Source organism: Heptranchias perlo, chromosome 17 (genome assembly GCF_035084215.1).
Source record: "Heptranchias perlo isolate sHepPer1 chromosome 17, sHepPer1.hap1, whole genome shotgun sequence".
NCBI classification, from domain to species: domain Eukaryota; kingdom Metazoa; phylum Chordata; class Chondrichthyes; order Hexanchiformes; family Hexanchidae; genus Heptranchias; species Heptranchias perlo.
This window is the reverse complement of record NC_090341.1, coordinates 14,153,467-14,179,005: the sequence shown is the minus strand read 5'-3', so window position 1 is coordinate 14,179,005 and position 25,539 is coordinate 14,153,467. Positions and strand designations below refer to the sequence as shown.

The 25,539-nt window shown below is 42.7% G+C and overlaps 1 protein-coding gene across 2 annotated transcripts in view; it reads left to right on the top strand.

The window, feature by feature from the left end:
* The window catches only part of LOC137334074 (plexin-B1-like), a 184,586-nt gene that overhangs the window by 143,412 nt on the left and 15,635 nt on the right, over positions 1–25,539 (top strand). For both annotated transcript variants that reach the window (XM_067998532.1, XM_067998531.1), the window contains 19 exons: positions 840–1,006; positions 2,777–2,928; positions 4,219–4,324; positions 4,934–5,070; positions 6,068–6,244; positions 6,978–7,161; positions 8,584–8,826; positions 9,745–9,921; positions 10,127–10,275; positions 10,982–11,082; positions 11,274–11,491; positions 12,812–12,990; positions 14,675–14,741; positions 16,953–17,099; positions 17,747–17,906; positions 18,834–18,937; positions 19,618–19,702; positions 20,201–20,367; positions 20,585–20,745. In XM_067998532.1, coding sequence (XP_067854633.1) covers positions 840–1,006; positions 2,777–2,928; positions 4,219–4,324; positions 4,934–5,070; positions 6,068–6,244; positions 6,978–7,161; positions 8,584–8,826; positions 9,745–9,921; positions 10,127–10,275; positions 10,982–11,082; positions 11,274–11,491; positions 12,812–12,990; positions 14,675–14,741; positions 16,953–17,099; positions 17,747–17,906; positions 18,834–18,937; positions 19,618–19,702; positions 20,201–20,367; positions 20,585–20,745 — 2,881 coding nt within the window. The remainder of the gene's footprint in view (positions 1–839; positions 1,007–2,776; positions 2,929–4,218; positions 4,325–4,933; positions 5,071–6,067; positions 6,245–6,977; positions 7,162–8,583; positions 8,827–9,744; positions 9,922–10,126; positions 10,276–10,981; positions 11,083–11,273; positions 11,492–12,811; positions 12,991–14,674; positions 14,742–16,952; positions 17,100–17,746; positions 17,907–18,833; positions 18,938–19,617; positions 19,703–20,200; positions 20,368–20,584; positions 20,746–25,539) is intronic.

Genomic DNA, 25,539 nt, shown 5'->3' with positions numbered 1-25,539 from the left:
CCACCACCCTGAGTTTATCTTCTACAGAGGACACCTTCTGGAGAAAGAAGGATTGGTTTGTGATAGCACATCAGTATGTTTGTAAGTGTGCTTTTTATATAAGTGTGTGCGTATATCAGAGGAAAAAAAAAATCCATATTTTTTGGTTTAGTCCTTTATTATAAACATAGTAAATAGGATGGCGCCATCTTGTGGGACATTTGTCACTTGCCCTGTGGTATAATATTATTATATTTTGCTTAGGTTCTTCTGTGTATTAGTGCTCATCTAATATATATACTTTTTGCTTTTTCAAAGGTTGCATTTTCAACAGTACTATTAAAGCAGTCTTTTCTTAATTCGAACTCCTCCCTCTCCCTGCCACCACATTTTGCTGCCCTTGTGTGAGGCAAAATAACCGTTCTATTGGAAAATGGTTCCCCTGTGATTGTGCTTAAGTTTGTTTTAGATAGCGATAACCGCACTTGTTAGAATATGGTTCTTCTGAAATTGTGGTTAAGTTTGGTTAGGTTACAACAAACATGCTAAATGGAGTGTAATATTCTCATCTTAGTTCTCTGGGAATGATGGGAACGATGACTAATCTATTCATAGTCATTCCAACTTATTATTTTTAATTTTTAATTTTTCATCTAGAAAGAAAGAACTTGCATTTATAGAGCGCCTTTCACCATCTCAGGCCGTCCCAAAGCGCTTTACAGCGTACTTTTGAAGTGTAGTCACTGTTGTAATGTAGGATCTAAAAGCAGTGGTTATCTTCAAGACTGGGGAATGATCTCTCTGATTCTCAGGAGCAGTTGTGTGAAAACGACTAATGGTCTCTTGCCACTTCTGCACAGTTACCCTGTATAACTGCTCAGTGGGTCGAACAGACTGCAGCCGCTGTCAGACTGCGGACACCAAGTACGCGTGTGTGTGGTGTGGGGGAGGAGAGCCCAGCTGTGTGTACGAAGAGTCGTGTGTGGGTGGAGTGGAGCGGACCTGCCCAGCGCCCGTAATTCACTCGGTGAGTTAACATCTGGATCCAAAAGGCAGGAGATAGTAAAATAACCAAGAAAAGGAGGGGGGAAACTGGACAAATGCATCTTTTGAGTCACCTCACCTGGTATGCATAACAATGCATGGGAGATGAGGCTCTCGCAGCAAGAAACACAGCAGACAACCCTGTTGGAAAAGGAGATATTTACTCTTGTAATTTTTGCTACATAATATGATTGGAGACGGCAGGCGAGCATGGTATCATGTGGGCTACCGTTTAAGTCTCATTCCACATCAGTGCAGGGTCACTATTGGGATAATCCCACCTGACTACCACCATGCAAATTATTTTAAGATCTCCCTTTTTCCTGGTTTTAGGATACCCTCCCCTACGCCCCCTTCGTGGCCCACATCTTTCCAGACTGCCTAAACTCACATCTCTGTGAGCTGTATCATGCCCAAAAAACAGTGTCAGCAAATTTGCAACTTGATGAAAGGGCTCACACCCTGTATCCCTGGGACTGCTGACTCCATTTCCTACACCATGCTGGTATGAAATGCATTTGCAGGAAGGGAAATATGAAGGTAGCTGTTAGCACCTCCACCTGAGACCTGTGTTTCCGTAAGATACCCTCTTAGCAGTCACACAGCTCGCTGATGTAATTATGTGACATCCTGAAGCTCCTTCTGGGGAAAGAAAAACTTTTAACTTCCCAGATGACAAATTGGGTAAATGCAACGTCAGGACACACAAATTCAGTTATGTGGAGATATTGGAGAAGCTGGGATTGTTCTCCTTTAGAGCAGAGAAGGGGAGATTTAATAAAGGTGCTCAAAATTATGAGCGGTTTTGATAGAGCAGATAGGGAGAAACTGTTTCCACTGGCAGAAGGGTGGGTAACCAGAGGACACAGATTTAAGATAATTGGCAAAAAAGCCAGGGGGGAGATGAGGAGAATTTTTTTTTACGCAGCGAGTTGTTATGATCTGGAATGCATTGCCTGAAAGGGTGGTGGAAGCAGATCCAGTAGTAACATTAAAAAGGAAATTTGATATATACTTTAAAAGGGGAAAAAAATATGCAGGGCTATAGGGAAAGAGCAGGGGAGTGGGGCCAATTGATAGTTCTTTCAGAGAGCCAGCACAGGCACAATGGGCTGAAAGGCCTCCTTCTGTGCTGTAAGATTCTATGACACTTTAGTGAACTATACAGACCAAGAAGGGTCCAGCCTCGTTCCCCATCTGTGTTCAGCTGGCTGATCTCGTTCCAGGCAGCAGTTTGGAGAGTGCTCCAATTGGCATTGGTACTCCTGAGCTAGAGTGGAAAATTCAGGCAGGTTTCCTACTGCTGATCACTGTTCAGTGACCCTTGCTGGAAAGTACACCTGTGTGGTTGTCAGGTGAGTACTGGATTGGCTCAGCTGTGATGCCTGTAAACAATTGAATGTCCTGCTGACATTCACTGTCTAGGATCAAAAGAAAAATGGCCATTTGGGTGAAGTAGCAGGGATTTTTCCAAGCTCATAAAACCATTCCAAGATTTGGTGCTTTCAAGAGAAGAGAAAAGCTTAGGAAAAATTAAACAAAAACTTATAATTCTTCATCATTTTCTTCCCATTTCTTTCTTTTTATTGAATTCTCAAAAAAGTACATCTCGCGTGTATATTTTATGAAAATGTACATTCATTTCTTCCCCATTTCAAAGATTATGCACCAGTCCTACCTCCTCTCCCCAATGCCTATACAATGACCATTCATTACTCCTGCAGTTGTTTACATGGATTATTCTCTTTTTCAGATCGACCCAATGTCGGGACTTCAGGAAGGTGGGACCATGGTCACCATCACTGGTTCAAACTTGGGCCAGCGATTCGAGGACATCCAGAACATGGTAACAGTGGCTGGGATCCCATGCCATGCTGATCCACTAAAGTATGAGGTCTCCACCAGGTCAGTCACTTGAGGACCTTCAACTATCAGTGTTTTGGGAAATCTCAGTATGTAGGCAAGCGAGCAGTGAGGCCCAGCACAATTACACAGATATCTTGATCCTTAAGAGTTTTTAAAAAATCTTTAAAGCAAACCTTTCATGATTTACACTGTCTGTGTTCCCCCGTGGGCATAAGACGTTTTGTCCTTGACATGCATACTCTGGAGGCTGCAGCTCATCCAAAATTAGGCTTACGGTGTGTACAATTTCTACTCTGCTATAGTGGCGCTTAAAACTTTCTCCACATTCCTGGCCTCGCTCTGGGATGTGTCACTGCTTTGAAGCACCAGGAGAAATTTTACGATTTTAGCAGTCCTGGTACCGAGCTTTGAGTGACTGGAGCGTATGTCAGGAACTTTGGGTGCAGATGTTAGCGTGCCCAATTCATAGCCCGCATGGCTTTCCATCCAAGGCCACTGCTTTGTGGTTTTCCAGGCAGGATGGTCAGCCTGGCAGAATTCAATCCCCAAAATACTGGTCAAAATCCCTCAGGCAGAATGTGGCTTATTCAGTGACTGGAAACCAGTGACACTGCATAAAGTTAAGAACTTTGTAAGCTAAGGTGTTAGCCGTGGCTCAGTGGTAGCAATCTTGCCTCTGAGTCAGAAGGTTGTGGGTTCAAGTCCCACTTCAGAGACTTGAGCACATAATCTAGGCTGACACACTAGTGCAGCAGCGAGGGAGCGCTGCACTGTCGGATGAGACGTTAAACCGAGGCCCTGTCTGACCTCCCAGGTGGACTATAAAAGATCCCATTTGAAGAAAAGCAAGAGTTCTCCCCGGTGTCCTGGCCAATATTTATTTTTGTTAGGTAAGGATATCAAGTGATTTGGAGCTGAAGCGGGTAAATGGAGATAAGATACAGAGCAGCCATGATCTAATTGAATGGCGGAGCAGGCTCGAGGAGTTGAATGGCCTACTCCTGTTCCGATGGAGGATAGTGTAGTGGTGCCAGGTGGTGGAGTATCAACGCACTGTACCTTAGTTTGGAAAGGACAGTTGGATTACTCAGTCTCAGAATAACATCTGTCATTACTTCTTGGTCTCGTTGCTGGAAATGTGATAGTGACAGTGGAATAATACAAATTTGTTACGTGGTAAAAATACTTGCACGGTATGTTTGGACAACGTTGTTGGCCATTAGTGCTGTGACATGTCCCCTCCACCCCTCCGGTAATCAGTGAAAGTTAGTCATACACTCACACTATCCATTCGCAATGCAGCTAACTGTGATGAGTTTCCTCCTGTAGGATTGTGTGCTACACAGCAGCCAGTAATGAGGAAGTATCAGGCCATGTCACAGTAGAAGTAACAAATGGAGGCAGCAGCAGTTCTACACAGCCCTTCACATATCAGGTTGGTATAAAATTAATTGAATTATGTTTTTATTTTAAATATTTTTTCGATGTTTGAATCCCAGAGTTTCCTGTGGTTTTTGAAGCATAAGGGCATTTGGGATGGAATCAGCGGAGTATTGTAATGCACTGCTGCAGATCTGTGGCTGAAACCCAGCAGGTGCAGCACCAACCCTGGGTAGAGCCATGGTCAAGGTCCAATACCTGCACGGCTAAATATACAGTGTCATGAGCAGGACCTTGACTACCAGCCTCAGCAGATGCAGCACCAACCCTGGGAAGAGCCATGGCTACAGGCCCAGCAGATGCAGCACCAGGCCTGGGCAGAAACAAGGCAATTAGCACAAACCTGCTGAGTGCATTCAATTTTAAATTAATAGGGATCAGATAGAGGGAACCAGGACTGAATCAGAATCTACAGCTCCTACAATTTTACCTGGAGCCAAGATGAATTCTAGATTTGTTCACGTGCATTAAAGTGGAATTATTGAAGTTGTGCATTTCAGAATTATTAACTGGGAAATGCTAGCTGATTATTGTACAGTTTCATCCAGGTCGGGATCTATTTAGCAAGTCACTAAGCAGCCTGTGTGTCGATTTCTTCCTCCAGAACCCAGTGCTGGACTCCATCTCTCCATCTCATGGCCCCAAAGCCGGAGGGACATCTCTCTCACTCAGTGGTGTCAAGTTGCTGACTGGCAGACCAAGTGACGTCAGAGTGTTTGTAGGCGACCTCCCCTGTCTCATGTAAGTATATTTACCCCAGATGAGCTGTGAATCCTTTCAGAACTTTAGTGCAAGGACAATGTAACGGTATGACACGGTGGCCCAATGTGCCATGCCACAGAGTGAAAGGATGTGGGCTTGTACCTGCAACTCCTATCGTGGTGAGCTCCTGATCTTGGACATGCTGTCAAGGAGATGTACCGAGTAAAAACCAAATGCTTCTCCCATTGTGAGCAAGGGCAAATTAGAGAGAGACTCACTTCAAGCCCTAGTCACACACCTAGCAGTACTGCCATACATATGCGAACAAGTCCACCATTCTGACCCCTCAGCTAAAGTTGGTTTATAGTGCAAGGGAGACTAATAGAGGGGAAAGGATTATCTGTTTAAAAGAGAAAAGAATGTACAATACTGAAATGTTTGTTTGTTCGAAGAATTCAGACAACAGGGACATTAGTTAAAAAGCAGGACGTTAGTAAGAGAACTCTCCTTCCCTCCTCTCCTGTTCTCTGGATGATCATTGCTTGTTGGTACCACATCGAAGTGGTGGTTTTTCATTTGCTAGTCTTGGTAATGACTGGTGGCAGGTTATTGTACCCTGTTCCCATTCTCAGCTGACATCCAGGTGTGTACTTTCCAGCAAAGGTCACTGAATAGTGATCAGGAGCGGGAACCCATTGAGCAGTGCCCCTAACCCAGGGGCCCTGAGACCAATTACGCTGGCCCTATTGGCTGCTCCCAGCTCCACAAAGACCAGCGATTGAGCTTGGGACATTCTTGGTCTGTATGACTCGGCTACTCACTGGATAACTCCCAAGTCATTGGGGAGCTGGATCTTTGATTCTACCAGTTTTACTTAATTCTACTTTAGGCCACAAAGTTGCAAAGGGAGCTGCTGGCTTTTCCTCTGTGATCATATAAAACAGGATCTGTCGAGATAAATAACTGGTTTTGATCTAACATTATGTAGACATGGCGATTTTTAGCTAAAATTGTCGATTGACTTTCCTCTGGGTAGCTCTGCTGATGTAGAAGATCACCACCTCCAGTGTCTCACCACCCCCAGCAATCAGACAGGTGACCTGCCCATCACAGTCCTGTATGGTGATATTCCAAAGAGATTGAATAATGTCTTCTACAGTTACACAGAGGATCCAAACATCACCGTTGTGTGTCCGGACAAGAGCTTCCTAGGGTGAGATGGCTTTTGAATTATAAGAAAAAATCTGCCTGTTGCAGTAGGAAACCTGAAAAACAGTTGTTGTGAATTACTACTACTGCCTCCTTTTACCATTTGTGCTACTGAGTTTGTATGTTGCCATCTCCTTTACCATTCACGGTACTGAGTCAGGGGGCTGTTGTCTCCTTTACTGCTCACGGTACTGAGTTTGGGCTACTTTCTCCTGAACTACCCACAGTACTCTTCATTAAAGTGCTTTGTGTTTCACTGTCGAGACTCTGGTTCAAAACTCTGCAAACACTTGAAATTCACAGATTTTCTGAAGTGCCACCAGCCATGGAAAGAGAGATTATTGCAATCTGGGGAAATAGAATTGTCACCTAACAGGGCAACATATGTGAATATATGGAGTTTATGATTAACTGGAGATTGAAAGGGGAAAAGAAAAATCTAAATGTAACCTTCTCTTCCCAATTATAACACATAATTGTAGTTTCCATGGAGATGGGGTTATGCACTCTGTTCTGACCCCCTCATGGGCTCCGTCTGGGTGAAAGTGTAAAGTGCACTCACCTGCTTTCTCAGATCAGTTATTATCTGTGCAGGAAAGTTAGTGGGGAAATTACTGCAAGAATGATGAGGGAAAACAGTAAATCAGAAAGCAAGGAAAAGAACCCAAATTGATGGGAACAATTGTTAGTGAGAAACACAAGACTTTCTATGTGACTGAGGCTGTGATCTGTTTCAGCGGAGGGAGAGTGATCAGTGTATATGGTCAGAACTTGGATGCAGTGCAAACACCCCAGATGATGGTCCAGTTAATCCCAAAGAAACGCCAGCGGAGATCGTTCTCCAAACTACGAAGCTGGGCGAGGGAGAGGATCCGCAGAATGATAAAGGACAACAACTGCACTGAAAGGAGTCTACACAAGGTCAGAGGAACTGATTTCATTGACTGTATAAGATGGTGCAGTAAAGGGCAGGTTTACAACCAAAATGTTTAATTCAACTGGGAGGTCTGGATTAAGGTAGGCACTCAACAGGGGAACCTGGATTAAGGCAGGCATTCCCAATGGGGAAACCTGGATTAAGGAGGCATTCTCAATGGGAAACCTGGATTAAGGAGGCATTCCCAATGGGGAAACCTGGATTAAGGCAGGCATTCCCAATGGGGAAACCTGGATTAAGGCTGGCATTCTCAATGGGAAACCTGGAGTGAGGAGGCATTCTCAATGGGAAACCTGGAGTGAGGAGGCATTCTCAATGGGAAACCTGGAGTGAGGAGGCATTCTCAATGGGAAACCTGGAGTGAGGCACTCACTCAAAGGGAAAACTTGGAGTAAAGCAAGCCCTCTGAAAAGGAAAACCTGAATAAGTGTTAGAGTCAGACCTCAGGCAATCTTGATGTCCAGCCGGCCCATATTCTCCCTTTGGAACGACATTGCCTTTCAGCTAATCGCAATTTGACATAGTGTCTGTGGAGTAACATCCTACTCTCTCACCAAGAGTGGAGGTTTAGCTATAGGGGTAAGGGAATCTTGGGATGGGTAAAGCATAGCTGCAGGGATCAAAAAAGAACAAAACGAAGAAGGCATTCCTGTTAATTTTTTAAAAAGTGAGTTGTGAAACTATTATTCTCAAATTGCACAATTGAAGTTGTTGATTTTCTTTAATCATTGTGACTGAGTCAGCCAGCTGCAACCTTTGACACTCCAAGAACTCTTGATGAGATTAAATCATTCAAACAGCATGAAACTATGATCTTAAATCATTCTGTCAGTTTTACCTCATGTTGTATCCAGTGGCTGGGGATCAAATGAGAGACTTAATTCTGATTCCGTGTGATCTTCCCTGTTGTAATCATTATCTAGTTTTGGCTGTCAGCTGCCTGCCCGATCCCTAATCGGTATCACCAGAGTCACATGTTAATGTTGTCAACAACATGGCATCTGAATATTAGATAACATCACCCCCCTCCTCCTTCCCAGCTCCTTGATGTAATTTGTCCTTAGCTGACCAAAATCTTTCACAAGATTCCAGGGTCATATAGGTCTCTTTGAGGGAAGGCGATGTAATGAATCGTTCGCAACCTGTGTGATCCTAAAAACTTGTGACAAACACCATTTTCTCAGTAACTTGAGTACTCGGTTCCCCCTCATGCCTCCTTCACCTCCCCATCCAACTCTCTTCCTGATAAAGCCTTGGGACGTTTTACTACTTTAAAGGTGCTGTATAAATGCAACTTTTTTTTTAAAAGGAGTTATTGTAATGCTGAATTCCTGTCTGACTGAAATATAGTGGTATTATTCTCATCTGTGTTTCCCACCCGCACCCCCGCCCCCACTTCTTTTCAGTTCTTTGAGTTCTGTCAGGTGAACTCCTCTTCCTTCATGACTTGTAAAACGCCATCGATCGAAGCCCCTATCAGCGACGCAGTGATCACCGTGCACTTCATTATGGACAACCTGTGCTTCGACTTCAATCAGATCAGTCCAACCAAGTTCACATACAAGCCTGACCCCATCCTGAAACCACTAAATGCGGAAGACCCTTCAAAGCCATACAGACACAAACCAGGCAGTGTCCTTTCTGTTGAGGTATGGTGACTTTCTAAAGTGATTTTTTTTTCAGTAGTTGCTGCATAACAGGGGATTACCTTGGCAGCAAATGTAGTAATTACATGGTATTTCTTGTACTTGTATTTTTGAAGTTCTGGTGGCAAAAGATACATTTGAAGTAATCTTCAATTTACATCCCCACAACTCCCCCCTTGATTTTTATTACACACAGTTATTGAATAGGCACCTCTGTAGTCAGTTTATTAATGGATTATTAATACCTATCACATTCTTCAAAAAATATATTTCACATATAAGTACGTTCGTCCCACTTAGAAGTTTAGGTTGTGTTTTGAGGGAGGTTGCTGCTTTTTGAGGAGGTAGGCTTAAGACTCCTCCCCCCCCATCCCTACACCACTCCATAGATGAAAGAGGTGTTGATACCCATCAGTTCAGATAACTTTCCTCCCTCACATACCCCATCTGGATCTAAATATATCCGTCTCATTGAGGTGCTATAGCATTTCCCTCTCCAATACTACTGCCCACCACCCCCCTCCTGCCTCCCGTAAGATCTGTCAATATTTCCCTCTCTGATATTATTGCCCCCCCTCCACAAGATCTGTCAATACTCCATTCCCTGCTAACCCCTCTGGGTTTGCCCCCCACCCCACAAGATCTGTCAATACTCCATTCCCTGCTAACCCCTCTGGGTTTGCCCCCCACCCCACAAGATCTGTCAATACTCCATTCCCTGCTAAACCCTCTGGGTTTGCCCCCCACCTCACAAGTCTAACTGCATTCGTCTTCCAATACCCCACAATGCTGTAACTTTATTTCACTCTCTGTGAACAAAACACATTTCCTACCCTTTAAGATTCCCTTCTGTGCTTAACCTACTTTTGACTTTTTTTTCCCTCCCCCCCCCCCCCCCCCCCCTGCTTCTTTTGTCTTCAGGGAGAAAATTTGGACCTTGCGATTACGAAGGAAGAGGTGGTTGCGATGGTGGGCGAAGGAATTTGCGTTGTGAGAACTCTGACTGGAAATCACCTGTACTGCGAGCCACCCCTGGAGCAACCTGTACCACGAAGAAGGAGAAAGCGTGAAAGCACGGACACGCTGCCGGAATTTATTGTATGTTAAATATTCATCTCTCTTGTATATGGCGTAGATTACAGCTGATGGGGAATGTTACTGTGCAGACTTTAAGCCAAAATTAAAATCCATAGTTATCAGCAGTCAGTTGACATTGAAATCTCCCTTTCGTACATAGTTTGCTGCAATATTTTTTCCTGTTTCTGTCTCCAGTCACCTTCATTCTCCTCTTCTTGTCACACAGGTGCAAATGGGAAAGCTGAATTTCACACTGGGAAAGATCCAATATGATGCAGAGAGTCAGTCTAATTTCCCACTAGAGGCCCAGATTGGACTTGGGGTGGGAGCATCCATCGTCGCACTGATTGTCCTGATCATTGTCCTTATCTACAGGTAGGGAATGGTTGACAGTGTCCTCACGAAGGCTTAGAGATTCAACCAAATTATTTAAACCTCCCAATCATCTTTCCTTCTAGTATAAATATTAATGATGATTCAAAAGCAGCAAAGGATGGCCTAACTTGTGGTTAATGCTATTTGATGCTAGTACTACTAATTGTCTCATCTTTCTGTGGCTTGTAATGATCCGATGTGAAATGAGTTGGGCAATTGATGGGGATTCATTAATTTCTCTTCCACAAGCCATGCATTATTATCCATTAGCCTGCAAGATTGAGAACCAGTGAAAGTTATCCCAACTGGCAGGTGGAATAACATGGAAGCCCAAAGCTCCAACTGTGTTTTATGCATTATAACTGCCAGGCACCAGCTTTACATTTGAAGCACTTTCCTCCTACCCCTTTTCTGGATTTTCTGCTGGGAGAGATCTTTTAGATTAGAAGGTACACGTCTGGTATCCGCCTTCCTAGTAGTGTTATCATTACAAGTCCAAATGCTTTGGATGTAATTTTGTATTTGGCAGCCTCAACAGCGCTTCCCTCTCATGTCAATGTACATGGTCTCCTCCTCTGCCAGCTTGTCACTCACAAAGTCAGAAATGTTGTCCTCATAAGGACAGTGGATCTGAACCATAACTTTGTATAAAATCACTAATCCACCCTTTTCTGTGAATGATGTGATCTTGTTCTCTACCTGACAGGCGGAAAAGCAAACAGGCCCTGAGAGACTACAAGAAAGTACAGATCCAGCTGGAGAATCTGGAGACTAGTGTCCGTGATCGATGCAAGAAGGAGTTCACAGGTAATCCAGCTGTCTGTGTGTATGCAAAAATATCTTAAGTGCATGGAAATGAAATAATTTCAACATGACAGTACTGCATTTTATTTGTTAAAGAAGCTTTACTTATTTTTCTGAATGTCTTTTCAATCTGTTTTTTAAATTACTAATAAAATGTTGTTCTTCTCTGGCAATTTGTAATAAACTTTTAAAAGATCTCATGACTGAAATGATGGACCTATCCAGTGATCTGGTTGGAACTGGAATTCCTTTTCTGGATTACAAGACCTATGCCGAGCGAATCTTTTTCCCAGGACACAGAGAGTCACCTCTGCAGCAGGATCTGGATGTCCCTGAATCTCGGCGCCAGACAGTGGAACAGGGGCTTGTCCAGCTTTCTAATTTATTGAATAGCAAGCTTTTCCTCACCAAGGTAATGGAAAGCACTTTGGCTCAGAATCTGTGTGTGTTTATTGTACTAGTGTCCACACATTGTGTCTGTGTGCATATAACAGGGAGGCAACAACACAGTATCTCTATGTAAAACCAGTTGTAAATTATTCTGTTCTTAGTCACAAGAAAATGTTGTATGACTTCGAGATGGCAAGGAGAGGAATTCCTAACAAATTTGAAGGTGGCCCGGTATTTCACCGTTTATGGCATCTTGTACATCGAGGTGGGGGAAAGGGAACTTACTGTTTTTGACCATTTTTCCACAAAGGATTTGGAAAGATGAGAAAACACTGCCCCCCCCCCCCCCCCACTGAATTATAAAGTCTTTGTGACCCTTTACTGGCTGTGAATATTAAGAGATAAAAAGGCAGCAACAGGAGGGCACAGTGGTTTATTGAAACTGGATGCTGCGCAGACTTTCACTTTTTTTAAACCGAAAGCAGTAAAGGACTTCATCTAGACCAAGTAGTCGGAAATGCTACAAAAATAGTTAGATGTGGGGAAGCATGGTGTATTCTTTATTTTGTACCATTATGTGAAGATGAGTTGAATTTGAATTAAGTGAGTCCGATCATAACTGCAGTTCTGCATGTTCACCTTGCTGTGAAATAGAGCAGCTTATTTATTTGCATTGGGCCTCTTCTCACCAAGTTTTTGCTCGGTCTGCCTTCAGAGAGTTTGAAGAAGCAATCCTGTGAAGGATGGGAATATTTAGTCCAGATTACAAAGTATTGTTCCATCCCTGGGTTGCGCTATTGTGCAAGTAGATACAGAACAGTGTGAGTCAACTGCCGAAAAAGTAAGATGCTCAGACTGCTTATGCGAGAGACTGACATCACTGAACCCGAAAAGGTATCTGCAGCAGACCCGAATTTGTAACGCTTCCCCTTTCACTAGAACTAGCATTTTCTGCCCACTTCAAAACTGGACTGGCAGGAGGTGCATTTAAAAAAAAATTACACGTGTGACAGGATTTTCTTCACAGCTGCACATAGCCTTTTTAAAGCATTTTTTTGTCCAATTTTCACTTTCCAAAATTCCTGGGCTGCCATCTTTTATACTGGATGGATGATCACCTCATCTTTGGCCTACACCAGATGCATCTCCTGTCCGGTGACCATTCATTTCTTTATATATAGTCTTGGAGACTGGGCTGGGCAGCCTTTCCAGTTGAGAGAACTGTGGAGGCAAATGGAATGTGACAAATCCTTGGTTGGGGGGGGGGGGGAAGACTTGAGAAGTAAATGGATTTATTATTTTCTCAACTTGTTTAAGGATCTGTAATATCTCTCTGTATTAGTTCATTCACACACTGGAGAGCCAGCGGACATTTTCACCACGAGACCGCGCTTACGTGGCATCGCTTTTGACCGTCTCGTTGCATGGGAAGCTAGAGTATTATACGGACATCTTGAAAACGCTGCTGAATGACCTTGTGGAGCAGAACGTTGCCAAGAACCCTAAACTGATGCTGCGCAGGTAAGGGGCAATTGAATCTGGGCTTGGGTTTCTGACCAGGCATCCATTAAAGGGTTAAGTGCACAGTATTGCTCCTCCAGTGCCATATCCAATTACCTGAGGAAGGAGGAAGGAGGAAGCCTCCGAAAGCTTGTGAATTTAAAATAAAATTGCTGGACTATAACTTGGTGTTGTAAAATTGTTTACAATTGTCAACCCCAGTCCATCACCGGCATCTCCACATCATATCCAATTTGGAACAGAGCCACACAGATCTGGAAGGTTCCAAATTTGATCCCAAGTCTGTGCTGATCTCCATGGGGATCATGATGGGTTAAGAGCCATTGTCCTTAAGAGGAGAACATTTCTGACTTTGTGTGTTACAAATTGGCAGAGGAGGAGACCATGGGCCTGAAATTCCATAAGGCCCCACGCAGATCTGGGGCTGATCATCCAAGTGGAATTCCACCTTTGATGTCCTTAAAAGCCCTCATATTATAGCACGAGTACTGCTGAGGCCTTGGAAAGGCCCCAGACCTTGCTAGATGCACCCTTACAAGCATTAACCACTGCCCCAAAAGTGCTAACGACCCCATCCTGCAATTTGGGACTGGGTCAGTGTCCTTCAATTTGGGTGGCTGTGGGTTGATCTCTGCCTCACTTGAACAGGTGCAGTGGGTGGCCCATTGGAATTTTGACTAACATGTATTTTCTTCATGTGGGAAGTGATGCTATTGGCTTCAGCAATTCTGGGCAAGGGAGATGAAAAATCAGCCAGGGTTCCAGAAAGTGCATGTGTGTGAGGAGAGGATTGGGCTCTTCTGTAACAGCCCTCCCTGTTGAATAGCCTTCTGATGTTGAAAGCTGCGACTCTTCCTTTTTCGAGGGAGATGGGGCAAAGATAGTAGATCAAGAAAGAATGCCAAGCAAATCCTCCAGAAAGGATTGAAAGTGTTAACATGGTCCTCCAGTGTTATGTAGAGCCTTCTATAATATATATGTAGATAGTGTAATCAACAGAATGAATAGAAAAGTGCGATGGGGTGTGGGAATATGAAAAATATTGAATTATAGACATGACCATCAACGTGGATGGAAAAGGTTGGATTGTGTGTAGAGTATTTTAGTGTTCCATGCATGTCCAGGATATAGTCTACTGAAGTCATGAAAGGACCATACTGCCAAATGTGGAGGAAGTTAAATTTCAGTGGTTGCAATGCAATATTGTTGAGGTTCAAGTGGCTACAACACTCACTGAATATAATTAATGGTGACTCACTAACATTTTGTGTATCAATGCACGTTAGCACATTAGTCTTTGTGAAGTATCAATATAATTTTTCTATGTCAGCTTATTTCTCCTGTACACTTTAATTTTCCCCACTCTACTCCAAGGCAGAGAGAGTAGGCAGGCAAACTGCTTTGAAGTCTTAGGGCATATGGAAGATCTGTACAGTGTGACCAGCTCTCTGATTTTTCTCTCTCTCTTGGGGAAATGTGTGGATTCCATTTGCAATGTGTGAAATCATGGGTACAAAATCAAGTGCTACCTTACTGGGCTGTACTACATTCGTGTTCTCAATGCCTGCCTGACAGATTGCTTTCTAACAGTCATCCCCTCCAATTTTCACATTTCAAAAAGTGAAATATACATTTGATAAAAAATCAATATTGAAACTAACTATGATATTTTTCTGTGTTTCAGGACAGAAACAGTGGTGGAGAAACTGCTGACAAACTGGATGTCAATCTGTCTGTACACGTTCCTCAGGGTAGGTATCCAGTTAAGAGGGTGATCAATGTGTCTTGAGTTAGTGTGCAGTATACTGTATATTCAGCATGACCAATGTACTGTATCGGAATGCTAAGTGGATATCCCCTTGTTTCTCCTTCTCCTCCTTATAATACTGTAGTGCAGTAGACCTAGAAAGTGATCTGCTGAAAGATGTCATGTTCCAATGAACTGCAGCCATAACATTTATTTTGGCTCATCAAGTGGAGAACTGCGCATACAAACACGTGCCCTACTTTCCTAAGGAATATTATAAGACCATAAGAGATAGGAGCAGGAGCAGGAGCAGGCCATTCGGCCCCTCGAGCCTGCTCCGCCATTTAATTAGATCATGGCTGATCTGATTTTTACCTCAACTCCACTTTCCTGCCCTTTCCCCATATCCTTTGACTCCCTTGCTGATCAAAAATTTGTCTAACTCAGCCTTGAATGTATTCAATGACTCAGCCTCCACAGCTTTTTGGGGTAAAGAATTCCAAAGATTCACGACCCTCTGGGAGAAGAAATTCCTCCTCATTTCCGTCTTAAACGGGCGACCCCTTATTCTGAGACCATGCTCCCTAGTTTTAGATTCCCCCATGAGGAGAAACATCCTCTCAGCATCTACCCTATCGAGTCCCCTCAGAATCTTGTATGTTTCAATAAGATCTCCTCTCATTCTTCTAAACTCCAATGAGTATAGACCCATTATCTTGGCTGTCTGTACTGCACAAGTTCCAATAGATTGGTTAAAATAGCAAACAGATGCCGTTCTAGTCTTGCAACATTAAAACTGCTTATATGCCAACTTGCAAAGCAAAAATTCCTCAGTGGCTAGATGATGTGCTCGGGATGCAAGATTCCGAACTATCGCATCAAGCACTGAAATGGTAGCCAAATGGAAACGGGAAATGTGGGAGGCCAGGAATAACCTGCCACAACACTGAAGAGAATGACCTCCTTTAAGTCGAATGACCTCAGGGAAGCAGTTAGCTAAAAATAGGGTAAAGAAGAGACTGGTACAGGCCGATGAGCCTAAGCCACTACACGACCCACAGACAGATCACCAATAACCATTGTAAAACTGAGAAATAGAATGAGAGTTAAAGTCTGTGAACTGACAGTGGGACCTGTCCTTGGATCCATGAATAGTAGCGTGAGTGTTAAGAGTATCTTGATTGTGTGCGTATTTTCATAGTGGGCCATGTAATTATGATAGTACGAGCGATGCACCTTCTAGATTATTGCCCTGTGCCTGCAGTTTTGGTGTTGGTCTAGTGTTCCTCCTAAATCTGTTGTTATCTATTTGGCTAAATGGTGGCACTCTTGCCTATGAGTCAGAAGGTTGTGGTTCAAGTCCCACTCCAGAACTTGAGCATATTCAGTGCAGTACTGAGGGAATGCTACATAGTTGGGGCGCCACCTTTTGGATAAGATGTTAAAAATTTAGACCCTGCCTGCTGGTTCAAGTGGATATAAAAGATCCCATTGCACTTTTTTGAAGAGCAGGATATCCTGGTCAACATTCAACTTATTGCTGTTTGTGGGACCCTGCTGTTTGCCTACACAACAGCAATGACTATATTTCAAAAATAATTTATTGCACTTTGGGGCTTCCAGAGGATGAGAAATGCACAATATAAATTCAAGTTTATTCTTATCTATTTGTTAACAGAATTCAGGGTTTGATGCTGAATAAGTTAACATAGTAAAGGCTGTACTGTCTGATATCATCTCTGCATCTTTTGATATTGATGATGTTGATGATCTTTTGATATTGGTCAGGTTTCCCAATTATGTGTTGATTTGACAGCAGGTTGTTTAGAACTAGCTGTTTAACTAATTTCCCAACTCAAAATTCAAGCAAAGATTTGCAGGCTGCCCTAGGAGAAGGAGGTCTGGTCACTGTCTTAAAAAGAAATTTAATGAGCATTCTTGGAGGGGCAGTCAGTTAGGATCATTTCTGGTAGCACTGTTCTGTTACTGAGGTGAAAATACCTAAGTCATGAAGATGTTGGCCTATTTGTGTTCAGAGAATACAGTCAGTAACAGCCCTGAAGCACTTATTACTTGAAGTGCAATGACCCAAGACATCATCCAAAGTTTTCATAATGCTGCAGTTAAAATAAAATATCTTGGACATATCTACCTATTGTTTAATTCATAAATACTTTACCTACGTGATAATTGTTGTTGACTTGCATGTCCCTAGGATTCAGCAGGGGAATCACTTTACATGCTGTTCCGAGCTATCAAACACCAGGTGGATAAAGGACCTGTTGATGCTGTGTCTGGAAAGGCCAAGTATACGCTCAATGACAACAGACTGCTCCGAGAGGACGTGGAGTATCGCACACTGGTAAATCTCCCAAAGTACAGTAAGGTTTATCTGTTACCTTAAAGTAAAATGTAACCTTCAGGTGTTCCGGTCACTACAATGAGATGCTAGAGTTTGATAATTTTAACATTTCAATTCTGGCATCACCAAGAGGCAAGTTTGCCAGCCTCTGCTATGGGAAGGAAATCATAATTTCCCACACTTCTCAAGCATGCCACCTGGTGGATAGGCAGCATTGATAGTATCCACGAAAATGGTGAATTGGGCAATTTAATTCGACCCCTTTCCAGAAGTTTGATGTAAATGCAGCACTGACGATGGGTATTCAAATCACAGGATCTGTTGTTGAGTGCGTAAGGTGACATTAATCTCATTCTTGTCTCATGAAGCAGCACATTGTCTATGTGTTGGATTCAGACTAGACCTTTAATCAAGCGGACTTCATTGAAATTGTACAGAATGACCCATTGTTGTTGATACTTATTTTTTCCTAGGTTTGAACATCTTTTAAGGTGGCATTAATTGCGGGCATTAGGTAAAATTGTAACATGTCGTGACGGAATATTTTATGACTACTTGTTAAGGAGAATTTGAATCTGAAATGTACCAACCTATCTTCTTGTTGCTCACTAAATTCTTTTTTGTGTTTTCCTCCATCCTCTGTACAGACACTCAACGTCTTAGTACAAGGAGGAGCAGATGGGCAGCCTTCTCCTGTGAAAGTGTTGGACTGTGACACCATCACCCAAGTCAAAGAGAAGATCATTGACCAGATCTACAAAGGAGTGACCTACTCACTGAGACCACACGTGGAAACACTTGACCTTGGTAAGAAATGAGGAGTCATATTTTGTACAATGGTCACTCTAATTTCACATTGCTTAGCAATGGATCGCAGAGGGAGAAGTCCACTGAGAATAATGTGCCATCTGAACAAAAAATTGCCACTCACAATGGTCATGAGGACTGGAAGGTCACTCCAAAAGGGAGCAATAAACAAGGAATGGTCCATAAGAGAACACAATAAGTAAGTTTTCCTTAAGATGACAATGTGAGTGAAAAATTTCATCTGTTTTATACTCATCCCATAAGCGTATGAACAAGTGTTTTCACTGGCCTTGGGAACAAAAGTGAATTTGTTTCTTGTTGAAATTGTATTTGCAAATAGGAAAATGGCAAGTTACCACTGTCTCCATTTGAGGGGGAGTAGAAAATTAGGTAGAGCTCTGGTAGTTGGACTTTGAAGTGGAAGAACAATTCCTTCTTGTTGAGTTTGAGGTTGAGAAGGTGGCACTCTCATTGATCAGGGGTTAAGATTAGTAACATATTGTTCTTTTGCTTAGGGTTGAGTTTGTGAAAGTGCTACACTTTTTGCATTGGTCTGGAATCCAGATTGAAAAGGCACCATTCTCTTGGATTAAAGATGATGCCACATTCTCGGATTGGGTGGAGAAGATGATAACCTGTCTGCTGGCGATTGGAATTTGGGGATTGGGGAGGCACCATGCTTTCTAATTGGGGTAGGAGATTGATGTAGCTCTTTCGAGATGGGATTAGGCATTCCTATGCACGATTGAGATTGAGAAGGTGTGGCTCTTTCTGGTGGTGGTTGGGATTGGTAAAGAGATAGTTTCCTGACCAGAAAACAACACTCCTGCTGAAATGTCTGGAAATGCTGAAGTCATGCTTGTCTGTGTATAGTCTGATGAAGCTTTCCTTATTTTTATTCATTATGTTGTGTTAAATTAAAATTAGAGTGGAGATCAGGATTGGCTGGACATCTCATCCTTTCGGATGAAGACCTGACCTCAGTTCTCCAGGGAAACTGGAAACGTCTCAATACCTTGCAGCATTATAAGGTAGGCTTTGGGTTTCATTTTTTAAAAAAAACTATTGCAATGGTTTGCTCCTTTTTAAATGTACTAGTTGATCTCCTAGGGCATTGGACACTGGAGTCAAGACCAAATACAGTATTCAGATCAAGCAGAGTTAGAAGGCTTGAGAATATTTGGACCCAGGTGAGGGAAGGGGAGGTAGGAGAGGGGAAGGCAGGGTGAAGGGTTTGAGGATGGGAGGATCAAGCAACTTGTTGGCTTACTGTTCCTTCTGATGTGGCAGGCCATCCAAAGCCCCCACTGGCATGACATCCCAGCAAAGCCCAGAGAACCTGCCGTTCGTATGTAAATGACCATTACATAAAATTATATAGAAATACGGCCGGGTAAGGGAGGTATCTCAGGGCAAGTGGAAGTCTTGCCCTGTTGGAGATGTGCCCCAATCAAGAATGAATGGAGGGTGCAGCAAACCTATATCCAGATCTCCAGGTCCATTCAATCCACCTAATTTACTCCATTATTATCCAGATTTCTGGATCTAATGTGGTGACTAGTCATTTCCAACATGTCCATCAGATACATTTCAACTGTGACCATTTCATCTAATCCGGATCTAACTGTAGGTTTGTGATCGAGTGTGAAGTTGTGTTTTATGCAAGTGTTAATCTTAATTGTTTTGTCACCATATTGTAAAATTCCTTTAGGTTACTGATGGGGCCACGGTTGCTCTTGTCCCACGTCTCAGCAAACACATCCACCATGAAAATCATGATTACATCGCAGGAGAGAGTGAGTGAAAAGCTGCATCTTTGTCATCTGTTAATGTCTCGCCCCTAAATACGAGTGTTTTGATCTGGGGAGGGGCATAAAAATCTGAGGCTAAGGAATGCACTGTTAACCTTTAGAAACCAACAGTTCCAATTCCAACATTTTCCACAGGAATTGTCTAATGAGATTTGAATTTAAGGACCCTTAGTAGCCCAGAAGCCTTTTGAATACTGTTTCAGTATCTTCACCATACTGACATACTCAGATCACAATGTGAACTAATCCTGATTAATAAACAGGGGAGCAACTTGGTAGACACTGCAGGTGGCTGTAAGATTTGAATAAGTCTGCTTAAATATACACAACAGTTGTTTCACATTCAACAAAAACTAGCCAGTTTACTGTTAACTCTTGAAAGTATCTTGTCTGAAATATATTTAATCTTGCATTTTTTTTTCTATTTTGTGTGTGTATATCCTCCTCCTTCTTCTTCTCCTCCCCTCCCCCCACCCACCCCAGAGACACCAATGTTGGAAGATGCAGATGAAGGAGGGATCAAAGTCTGGCACCTGGTCAAAGCCAACGAAGAACCTGAACTCCCCAAACACAGAAGGGGCAGCCTGCGGGAGCGGGAGAGGGCCAAGGCCATCCCTGAGATCTACTTAACACGACTGCTCTCCATGAAGGTAAAAGCCAGACTAAAAACAGGAGAATGTTTAAAACCAGTGTTGTCGTGTCAGTACCATGTTTCCAATTGAAGCAGCAGAACATGATTGGGATATCTCTGCTGTTTTAGTCTCTGGTTTACCCAGTGCAGGCATTTACAGGTAACTGTGATTGATTGGTAAATTTATTATTTTGACAGAGACCATTTTGACTCTCTTGCCTTGCTGTACCTTTCAGGGCACTCTGCAAAAGTTTGTAGATGACCTCTTTCAGGTCATTCTCAGCACTAGCCGGCCTGTCCCTCTTGCCGTCAAATACTTTTTTGATCTCCTGGATGAACAAGCTGTGCACCATGGGATTACTGACACAGAAACTATTCACATCTGGAAAACAAACAGGTAATTGACAGCTATTCAGACGGTTTAATAACCTGCTGTATGTGTTTGCGTATGTCTGCGTTCACTTTACTTTGTGTCTGTCCCAACAACAACTTGCATTTATATAGTTCCTTTTAAAGTATGTAAACTGTCCCAAAGTGCTTCACAGCAGCATAATCAGACAAAAATTGACACCGAGCCAAAGAAGGAGACATTAGGACAGGTGACCAAATGCTTGGTCAAAGAGATACTTTTTAAGCAGCATCATAAAGGAAGGGAGAGAGGTGAAGAGGTTTGGGGAGGGAATTCCAGAGCTTAATGGGAGGTGTACACCAATTTCAAAATTTACAAATGACACAAAACTTGAAAGGGTAGTAAATAGTGAGGAGGATAGTGATAGACTTAAAGAGGATATAGACAGGCTAGTCAGGTGGCAGATGAAATTTAAAGCAGAAAAATGCAAAGTGATACATTTTGGTAGGAAGAACGAGGAGAGGCAATATAAACTGGAGGGCACAACTCTAAAAAGGGTACAGGAACAGAGAGATTGGGGTATATGTGCACAAATCGGTGAAGGTGGCAGGGCAGGTTGAGACAGTGGTTAAAAAAGCATATGGGATCCTGGGCTTTATAAATAGAGGCATAGAGTACTAATTTATGGAAGTCATGATGAACCTTTATAAAACACTGGTTCGGCCACAACTGGAGTAATGTGTCCAGTTCTGGGCACCGGACTTCAGGAAAGATGTGAAGGCTTTAGAAAGGGTGCAGAAGAGATTTACTCGAATGATTCCAGGTTTGAGGGACTTAGTTACGTGGATAGACTGGAGAAACTGGGGTTGTTCTCCTTGGAACAGAGATGGTTGCGAGGAGATTTGATAGAGGTGTTCAAAATAATGAAGGATCTAGACAGAGTAGATAGAGAGAAACTGTTCCCATTGGTGGAAGGGTCAAGGACCAGAGGCAATAGATTTAAGGTGATTGGCAAGAACCAAAGGTGACATGAGGAAAAACTTTTTTACACAGTGAGTGGTTAGGATTTGGAATGTACTGCCTGTAGGGATGGTGGAGGCAGATTCAATCATGGCTTCAAAAGGGAACTGGATAAGTACTTGAAAGGAAAAAATTTGCAGGGCTACGGGGAACGCGCGGGGGAGTGGGACTAGCTGGATTGCTCTTGCATAGAGCCAGTGCGGACTCGATGGGCCGAATGGCCTCCTTCCATGCTGTAACCTTTCTATGATTCTTGGGGCCTAGGTGGCTGAAGGCACGGTTGCCAGTGATGGAGCAAAGGATGCACATGAGGCCAGAATTGGAGGAACGCAGAGATCTCGGAGGGTTGTAGGGCAGGAGGAGGTTACAGAGATGGGATGGGACAAGGCCATGGAGGGATTTGAACCCAAGGATGAGAATTTTAAAATGGTGGCGTTGGTGGATCGGGAGCCAATGTAGATCTGCGAGATGGGTGAATGGGACTTGTTGAAAATTAGGATATGGGCAGCAGAGTTTTGGATGAGCTCATTTTTATGGAGGGTGGAAGATGGAGGCTAGCCATGAAAACATTGGAATAGTCGAGCATGGATAACAAAAGATGATGCTGAGAAATGGAAGAAAATCAACTTTGTTGTTACTTTCCTGGCTCTTGGTATCCCTTGTATTAACTGTTAATTACATCATAACTAGAACTAGGGGGCATAATCTTAGAATAAGGGGCTGCTCTTTCAAAACTGAGATGAGGAGAAACTTCTTCACTCAGAGGGTAGTAGGTCTGTGGAATTTGCTGCCCCAGGAAGCTGTGGAAGCTACATCATTAAATAAATTTAAAACAGAAATAGACAGTTTCCTAGAAGTAAAAGGAATTAGGGGTTACGGGGAGCGGGCAGGAAATTGGACATGAAGCTGAGTTCGGATCGATCAAGGCCCTGTGGGTGGCGGAGCGGCCGGATCCTGCTCCTACTTCTTGTGTTCTTTAGATTTGAGGTTAGGATCAGATCAGCCATGATCTTATTGAATGGCGGAGCAGGCTCGAGAGGCCGATTGGCCTACTCCTGCTCCTATTTCTTATGTTCTTATGTTCTTATCATCCAATTGAATAGTTAGATTTTCAAGAGCGATGTAGTTTATTTTTGGTAATAATACTGGAGGTGTAGACTTTTCTGTCTTAAACCCTTGTCTCCACTGGGAACACAAATTAGTCCAATTTATTGACATACGACCATCCTTTAGTCAACATGTCAAGAAGTTGGCAGAAGGGCTCCTCAATTTTTTTTCTTTCTATCTTTCTCTTTCTCTGGTCTTCTTGAGCCAAGGGTGCAGGCAGTCAACCTCCCCTCAGGCCATTGGCTAAAAGGTATGCAAGACCAGCCTGACATTACTCAACCATTTTGGTCTGCAAAGAAATACCTCATTTTGTGCTTCCTTCCTGATGGGGTGGCTGAGGAGATCCCAGACATCCCGTGTAAGCAATTGTGAATGAGAATCTGTAACATATGAAAAGGTAGACATCACTTTCACAGACTTTAGTTTAGCAGTTCCTCAGCCACAAGGGTGTGCTTACATGTGATATCGCTCGCATGTCCTACTCCCAGGCTTACATGCATGTGCATTGGTTAACATTTGATGTTTCTCCATTGGGTTGAAGTTACTGCATTTCTGCTTGTATGCTGAATTTTGTCAAAGATTATAAATGAAACAGAAACTCAATGAGGGGAAGGCAGGGCTTGATTTTAAAATATTAGTTGATCTCCCATGGCGTTGCTCATGGAAGTTGGCTAATATAGCAGGGGATTGAATTGTGTAATATATAATGCATTATTCCTGCTTCTAAGGTGCAACTATGTTTAACTTGGCCTGTTCCTTTTAAGATCAAGAAGTTTAATTACTGTAAATACAGATATTGCTGATGTCAGTTACAAGGTTAATTGCAGTTGGTGAGGGAAGTTTGCAGGTTGGCAAGTACTTGTAAAGTCTCATTCCAGGTTAGAATAAACCAGCATGAAATGGCTGTCTTTCTCTTTTTTTAAAAAATTCTTAATGTGATGTCTGAAATGTGATGGATGCAATTTATATAAATGGCTGGTATTATTTCAGTTCTCATTGGGACACAAGGTGCAGTATTACATAGAAATGGAAGATTTATAAATCATTTCAGCATCATTCAGCAGCTGATATTGGGTAATCGTGGATTAGCATGCGGAACATTGCTTTAGCAAATTACACTGTATAGCTGTATAGCCAAAATCATATTTGAATGCAGGCCTGGTCAAACATGGTCCTCCATGCCAACTCCTTCAGACAAGAGACCTAATCTGACACAGTCTTTCATGGCACCACCTCCCAGATAGGTGGGCTGAACTGTCAGCATTGTCCCTCTTTCACACAGGATGTCTGGTTGTACCTTGCCTTACACTCTCTCTCTCTCTCTCTCTCTCTCTCTCTCTTATCCAGGCGAGGGCTGAGTAGATGACCTCCATATGGATCCCTTTATTCTGGATGACAGGGTGCATGGGGCTGCAGACTTCTCAGTGAAGCCTGTTTCCAACCCAATGTAGTATTTAATAAATGCACTTTGTCGGAGCCATGCAACAGTCTAATCAAAAATAAATTAAACTTGTGGTATGAGTGCCTGCTTGTTTAGTGTGGTGGTTATAATACTGGAACAACAACCCTTGGATCAGGAGTCCTTCTATAGCAAATTGTGAAATTGGGCATTTGTGGCTAGCACCAAGAAAAAATGACCAACACAACTGGTTCATTAATGTCATTCAGAGAGGGAAATCTGCTGCCCTTAATCTGGCCTATATGTGACTCTAGCCTAAATTGTGTGGTTAACTCTAAATGTCCTTCTGAATTGACTTAGCAAGCCACTAAGTTGCAACTGTAGATGGGCAATGAATGTGGCCTTGCCAGCGCCACAAACTTCCTGAGAAATTTTTTAAAAGTTGACCGTCCTGCAGCCCGTAATCGTGGTGTGTGCTGTGTGGCAGCCGTTATACATTTCAGATACTGTCTAACATTTCAGTTTTTCTAAAGCTGTTATTCCTTTAATGATGTTTGAACGCTATTTCCAATCTGTCCTCCTCTCTCTGTTCTAAGCAAGCATGAACTGGATCAAACTATTTAAGGCAGGTTTTACTATGCTCTGTCTTCTGTTTTTAATTCATAAAACACTGGAATGTTCCTCATCTAAAACCAGTGGCATAACTGCTTTAAATTTCCTCATTGCTTTAATTTTTAATTTTAAAAATTGACAGGAGTCTGGACAGCCTCAATCCAGTTCCCAGTGTATGTAAATCCACAACATGAAATTCTCTCTCTCATGGTTATATGTTGTTAACCCTTACTCTGCTAAATAGATAGGAACTCATTAGTTGCAAATGAGGCGACTAGCACTGATAAGGGATGTTCCACTGTGATTTATTTCCCTGCGCTTAACCTGTATTTTTAGCCTTGGTCCATATGCTTTGCTTTTATCTGTGTTTTAGTTGCTTCATCTCTTTTACTCTGTTAATGTCTTCACTTTTAATCCTAGGAATCTTTTTAATTTGTTTAAAAACAATTTTAATAAATGGATTATATCTTTTGTATGTGTCTGCATATGCACATGGGTGTCAAGTACTTACATGTATGTGTGGTGTATGTGCATGTGCCTACATGTGTAGTGTGGTATTTGTATGTTTGTGGCATAGATTTACTGCAGTGCTGTAATGTCTGATAGTGATCTGACCTGCGCTTGGCTCCTTGAAAGCTGCTAGGTACTACTATATGGCAAACAGGCTGTGCATAGCTTTCAATCCATTCTACACAGTCACCAGT